Genomic DNA, 7,460 nt, shown 5'->3' on the forward strand with positions numbered 1-7,460 from the left:
ATATTACACACATACATACACACACACACACTTCTATATATCTATAGATAGATATGGAACTGTTAAGTAGAGGAAACCACAAAGAGGCTGGATGGTTAAAACAATGTGTGAGATGGCTGAAAGGAGACTAAGGAAGGTGTGTTAGTAGGGAGGGGTGAGAGGTGGCATCAAGAGGTGGCACGTAAGACGGGATAAGGGACCCACCTATTACACAAAATTCTGATTATTAATTTATCCTAATGTTTTTGATTTTCACACCTGATGTTCTTCTAGTTTCAAAGAGTGGTTTGATTTGGTTCAGCATAAAGTGTTTTATAATTGATTCAATTTAAAACTTAAATTAATTTTTCTTTAAACTGAAATAAGGATGATGCAAAACCTTCTGTGAACAATTTCACTGAATTAGTTTGAAATCTCTTTTAGGCAAACCAGTGGAACTCTCTCTTGTAGAAAAAAAATCTTGCTGCTATACCAAGAATGAAAATCTGTCTCAAGATCAAGTTGAATTTTCTAGGAAGTATACTTATATTTTTATAGGTTTACTATACCTAAAAGCATATGCACTGAGTTGTGGAATTTCTAGACCCTTCTAAGAAAACTGTGAATCCACTTGTCTTCATTTCCATTCTCAAAAGGTTATTTTCAATTAAATTCTTTCATCTTGACCAGTTCTTGGCTTCATTGGTATTGTAGGAGTGTAGTAGAATAGAATAAAGCCAAGCATTTTCATATAAGCACTCTGTCCCCTTGCCTTTTTCATTAAATTACTGGGATTTAAAATGTTCTTGATTTAGCTGGTCCAAATCAACAAAATAATATAAAATATATCAAATTAATTTTTCATCTAAAATTAAAATTGAAATAGTTTCATTCAAAAGCACGCTGATTGGATTTTCTATTTCCAGACATGATTAAGGTGATATGGTAAAAGATATGACTCTGCCAATGAGCTTCTATTCTCCTGTGTAATGCTCCTGTTAGTCCAGCATTGGGCGGGCCCCTCAATGGAGATGCTGTACAACAAAGTTGTTTTGACCAAACCCATGTTTTAACAACATTTTCTTTTAAGTGAATGGCTACTGCAGGAACATATGGCACCTTTGTGCCCCTCTCTTATCCATTATATATGGATGGATGAGCAGGAAAAAATAAATAAAAACAAAACCCAAGCTTCTTCTATGCCAATCATTTGTCAAGTAGCTAAAATAGACAACTATTTTTCTATTAGACACTTATTAGACACTTCAAATATCAGAGGGAATAACTGTATTTCCCCAGCTTCCTAGGCTGCGCTTTCTCTATTCAGACACTTGCAAAATTCCCAAATACCAATGCTAGGAAACAAATCTACCGCAATCCTGCATAGTTGACTAATATCCCATTCTTCATACTTGACCCTATAGCAACAGCACACAATTTATCCTATGGGTAAGAAGTGGATTCTATGAGCTGTGATATCAACCTGCTTCCCACCAAAACTGAGAATCTCAATTTGCCAAATATAAAGCAAAAAATAAAAAGGCAGTTAGATTTATCCCCCTACCCTCCCCTCTCCACCAAAAACCCACACTCTATATATCTGCTATTTGTTCGTGTGAGCTACTGCAAAGGCAACTGACTGGACAAAGAATTCACTGTAAAAATGCTGTCTTGCTTACTAAGAGCATGTTTCTAAAATCACTGATCTAGCAAATAGTTAGAAGTAAAACATGCACCTACTGGTCTGAATGATTTGAAGACTTTTTCCAGTATTTCATGGAGTGTCTTTTTCCCACAGGAAGAGATGTAGTCCTGTGCCAGCTGCAGAAAAGGTAAGCAGTCCTCACTTTCACTCCACACGTGCTAAAAGCCAATAGCAATGAAAGAAACAGCAGTATGAAAAAAATCAGTGTGAACTTCTGATTTGAAAAAGTGACATGATTTAAGGGTGCACTAAAGTATACCAAGCTGACAATGGAAATTTCTTAAGGATATGTACGTTGTCCTGTTTCAAATGTTAGATGTGGTCCCATATTTTTAAAGCAGCTTTCAGAGATACAACTTGGCTATACTGGCACAATACACTGATGGGGGAAGAGGGGTGAGAAAGGCCTGAAAACAAATCAGAAAATAGGTCTGAATAAGGAATCAGAACATCCCAAGTACCCAGGTCCCACCTATACACTACATGGATTTAAACAAAAACCTTGACTTGCAAAACAACAGCCCTGAAAATTCAACTTGGATTGTGAAAGTAAAGAGCAATGGTGCCCTCAGTGACAGGGATGCAATCTCATTTTTACTGGTTTGCGCAAGTAATGGACCATGTAAATGGAACTTAGTAATTAATTCTGATACACAGGAACCAAGGAAAATTCATAACTCATCCACAGGTCAGTCAGACTTCCTAACTTGATTCTATGATGCTCTAAAACTTCTCCTCAAACTGCTGCATATTCTGCCAAGATAATTTTGCTGGAAGTCTGTGTACAAGTGCTGATGAAAGTGTTAAAGCAGTGATATCACTTGCAAAGAACTACAGGGCTCAAGCAGTGTTTAGTGAATACTTGCTAAATAATTTTCTCATAAATTCTAGGCCAATCACAACATTACTGAGATTCATAAGGACAGAAGCTTAACTCTTCATGAACATGTAAATATTACATCTGCTTTTTTGCATGCCAATTCTTTTTTTCTCCAGTGCCATGAATCTAATATATCTTGTATTGTGTCAGAAAGAGTGGGTTATGCTTCAATAGGATTTTTCTGAAATCCAACTAATGTTCATGAAAGAATAAAAATGCTTCAAGTCAGAATATAAAAAACACAAAATCATTTCCTGTTCAGTAAAATTAGTTAATATGGGTAATGTTTTAGGTTCACGCAATGAAGATACTGCAAAGAATCAGCTAAGCTGCCTTTTTTTAAAAGGAGCATAACCATCTTCCCATTAATTCCATTTGATGTGCATTTTCTTTGCAGCCTGTTGCATTTTGGAATCTTAAAGTGTAGTTCTGCTATGAAATGACAGTCGTAAAAAAGTGATGTTATAGCCATGATGGTCCAGAAAATATGCAAGGAAAAATCCTTGCCTCTTGTGGTAAAAAAGGCCCTTCCTCCTGAGCAGATTTGCTGCCTCTGTGTATTGAGAGCCATATCCGTCTACTTTTAATGACAAAAACAAGGCTGTGATGTTTTTCTTTATTGTTGTTGCTGTTAGGTGTTGTTTTTTTTGCAGTGTCTACATTGTCCTGAATTTATCACAAATCTTTTGATATCAGTACTTAGTTTTTGCTTTTCATGCAACAGACTCTATAATCACTTGAAAACAGCAGAATACCAGCTTTCTCTTTGCTTATGTTTATAGTCCTTAAGGTTACAAAAGGCTGAAAGGCCAAGAAGCAGATCAAACATTTGTTTACAATGGTGAGATTTTAAAGACAGTCTCATATATTTTTGGAATCTGATCCATGATATTGGAATATGTGGTGATGGCAATACAATTTTTACTATTTCAGTATCTTGTAATCCCCAAAAGATCCATGTACACCTGAATGTGAATGGACTGGATTCTATGGACTAAATTTACCATTGCCCTACACCTTCTGTAGTTGTTTATCAGAGCAGAGTGGATATACACTAGAAGCTTGATTATTGTTTAGGCCAGAGCAATGCCACCGACTTTCATGTACAAGAGGGAAGGATTTCCTTAGGTGATATCTGTTATTGAACCAACTGCATAGATGGAATCCAAGACCACCACAGCTACCACATCACTCTAAACACTACCATTTCTGGCTCCCTACCCTATGAAGATTAATTGTTATGGTTTATTACTAAGGGAAATATAATCCAACGCAGCCTACAGCCATCTTTAAGAATTCCACCACATCTTAGCTTTCAATGTGACTTGATCAGCATTTGTTCAAAATAAACTGGTCTGGGGAAAAAAATTAAAATCCAAGCAAATAACTCAGAAAAATCTTATTGTCTGCACAGTGATTTTTTTCTTCTTCTTTTGCATAGTGTGAGACAATACACGATTAAGGCATCCAACAATTTTGTCCTCTGATCATTTACAATTTTGAATGAAGCAACACATGCACGATAGTCCGAAAGTGTCATTAGTAAACAACCCATGTAGAATCAGCAGTTGCATCACACAGAAAACCCATCAGGCCCATGGCAAGAATAGTATTATAACCATATCTGTAATAGAGAAAGGTAGTTAGCTGTGTTAGTATGAAATCAGGCAGAGGAGGAAAAGGCAGGGTGGCACCTTAGAGACTAACTATTTCAGAGAGGCATAAGCTTTCATAGGCAACAGCCTACTTCATCAGATGCACCTGCATATCTACAATACAGGTGGGTCTAGCGCTCTTTCTGGAAGTTCAGTTCTGCATCTAGCCAAATTCTGGATCTGAATTTGACTTCCCTGATTCATGCATCTTGGGGAACCTGTGAAAGGAATTCAACCTTTCTTAATTAAAGGGCAAATGTAATTTGAAGGTTTGGTACCTACTTAAGAAGTTTGAGTAACATTTAAAACTGCGCACAGAGAACCCACTTTTGCTGAGAAGCCCAACAGAGCTTTGCAATAGGAAACATACTCTGCTGGCAAGATGGTTGAAAGACAAAGTTTAACTGTGGCAGAGCAGTAAGGAAACATATGTCTTGTCCTCTGAATAAGTGTTTCAGGCTACTCTGGTTTAGCTCATAGCTGCTTTGTGTTAATAAAAAAGGTGTACAGCTACCCATTTCAACCTCAAACCTCCCACGTTCAAAATTGAAATATTCAATTCAGCATCTATATGTGTTTGCTTAGGAAAGCAAAACCAAAGGAGTTCACTGGTTAGCACTTGAAGTTTTTTTTTTCCATTCAGACTTCAGCTGATTTAGCAGTACTAAATGACATTCATTTATTGCATCACTTCCAAGGCCACCTGCTGAGCATTCGAGTAGAGTATTCATCTTCACTGAGGCAATTTTGTTTATAGACACTAGTAAGACTTGCTGCTTCTGTAAGAAGATATATTATAGGAAATCATGTAATAAGGTTGTAAAAATGGTATCTGCATTACCACTTAATTTGGATACCAGAAATAACAACGAAATGACAACAGAACAGTACATGATATAAGATATCCTCACCCATACTGGGTAGGGCTTTACAGGAAATCCAATTAATTATTTTAGGGACACCATAAATTATAGAAGCAGAAGCTAATGTCCAACATTTTAAAGGTAGTTAGCCATCTAAAAATGCAACTCAGTGTCTAGAGGATTTTTTAATAAGTGATAACATACCTAATTCCCATTGAAATCAACAGCAGCTAGGTGTCTTGGTACTTCTAAAATCCCATTAGGCATCTAACTGCACTTTAGGCGCGTTAATACTTTTTAAAAAAAAAGGATCTAGCTGTCCATGATTTTTCATTTTAATTAAAAGGCTTGAGCTATAAAACAATTACAGAATGGCAGTTTTGTCCCTAAGCTTTAAAAAATGTTCATGACATGAACCACATTTTAGTGAGCAACTGCACCCTTGTGACACTTTCAGCAATTCTTCGTATGGAAAAAATAATGTTTAGAAAGTATTTAACATAAGGTTAGTTTCATTTAAAATAACCTAGTGACTGGAAATCAAAAGGAAGTGCCAGCACAACGTGACTAACCAGCTCCCTGTTGGCTGAGAGCTCTAGGGACCACTATATGGGGAATCTCTAATTTAACACCTAATTAAAAATTATTCTCCCCCAGACTATTTCTCAGCTACTTCCTACCCTAACTTGTCTTCCATTTCTTTCCATCACACTCCTCACATTAATCATCTCCTTTGAAAATACGTAAATTATTACATGTCTCTGACATCCCCTTGACACACTTTTGAAGTCAATTCCTTATTGTGAAATCAAAAAAGATGATGAAAACACCATAGGCCTGATGCTCATTTATGGTCCTAAATACCTGGGCAGTGTAAAATGGCCTTGAAGTGTGTAATTACAAATAAAATATATACATACTTGCATGTGTTTTCAGGCTCTATTATTTTTAAGGAAATACAGGACACCCCCACGCCAATCCCTACCTCAGGCAGGAAGAGTGGTGCGCAATCCAGCGCAACCCCTGCCACCAGCTGCTGCTCAGAAGGCAGGCCAGGCAGTGAGAGCAGGGTGGTGTCAATCTGGGACTTTTGTTTCCATTTTCCTTTTGTTTCCAGGTGAGAAATTAGTGAACCAGATCATTATTAGTTCTGAGTTATTGTATTAGGAAGATATCTATGTATTAGGAAGACGCTATCACCTCCTAGAACAAAAATCGGTCCTGCCTTTAAAAAAATACATATATAGTTTAAATACCTGAGATGGCAATGGCTGAGATTGGAGAAAATATATTTCTTTTTTTTTTCCTGTTTGTATACTGCATCTATTTGACAGTGCTATTTTTGCTCACTTTTACTCTGGTGGCTTTGGGTAGGGATTCTTTCACACAGCAACACTGGAAAAAAAATCATTTAAAAAAAAGAAAAAAAAAAGAAAATGTGGTTGTAAAATTGGCAGGATGTTCCGGGGCATACAAAGGCTACTTCAACTGTTTTCTTTTAAAAATGGGTTATACTACAACTTGACAGTTTCCCTTTAACTAACATGTAGTATATAATAAAATGATATACAATAGGAATAGCAAACCACGAGCTTTCTCTGTGATTCAGGGTATAATTAGGATCCCTGGATTATGGTCTAAGCACAGAGCTTGTGACTGGATTCCCAAAAACGCCTGCACTTTTGACTTCCACACATGAACACTGGGTTCCATTAGAAGGGATCCAGTTGCAGCATTTGGCCCTTTTCTCCTAATTCTACCAGGAATTACACACAGGTATAAGTGTTTGAAGGGCTGGGTTGTCAGGCTCCTGTCCTGTAACAGACCAGGTTGACTCCATTTAGGTGTAAGGCTCTGTACTAAGTTTCCAGACTGGCAGGATCAAAACCTCACCATTTTGCAGCAACTGAGGGATACTGAGTCCTTAGATTCAACTCTAAATCCCTCATCTTCTGTATTGTCATTCCACATGCCCATGTGCCCAATGCTGCAAATCAATACTTTGCCATTGGATTTTGTGGTCTTTAGGAAGTTGCTTAACTGCTCTTTGTCTCCATTTACCCATCTGCAAAATCCATCCTCCAGGCACTTACCTGGTGGAGGTTTTCTGAAGGGCGAAGAAGGGGGGGATTAATTAGTGGGTGTAAAGCAGATGGAGGGAGCTAAGGTGTTCTGCAAAGTGTCACGACATATTGGCGACACCACTGGGGGCGAGAACCGGTTCCGAAACCCATCTTTCGAACCATGCTTAACCCAAGCTGCAGAATGCCCCAGCCCTGCGGCCAGCCGCTTCATGTCGTTCCCCTCCCAAGCCTGGATGTTTGGAGACTGGGGGGAAATCAAACAATCTCCTGATTCTGAAGCCATTTGTTTTGTTG

At 37.7% G+C, this 7,460-nt stretch overlaps 1 protein-coding gene across 1 annotated transcript in view; it reads right to left on the reverse strand.

The window, feature by feature from the left end:
* Positions 1-7,059, reverse strand: part of MTURN (maturin, neural progenitor differentiation regulator homolog) — a 23,051-nt gene extending 15,992 nt beyond the window's left edge. The window contains exons 1-2 of the mRNA XM_019508707.1: positions 6,976-7,059; positions 1,720-1,842 (exon numbers count right to left, since the gene is read on the reverse strand). Of these exons, the coding sequence (XP_019364252.1) occupies positions 1,720-1,842; positions 6,976-7,059 (207 nt within the window). The remainder of the gene's footprint in view (positions 1-1,719; positions 1,843-6,975) is intronic.
* Positions 7,060-7,460: the final 401 nt, after the last annotated feature.

Source organism: Gavialis gangeticus, unplaced genomic scaffold, assembly GCF_001723915.1.
Source record: "Gavialis gangeticus isolate Ggan-Ray unplaced genomic scaffold, GavGan_comp1, whole genome shotgun sequence".
NCBI lineage: Eukaryota > Metazoa > Chordata > Crocodylia > Gavialidae > Gavialis > Gavialis gangeticus.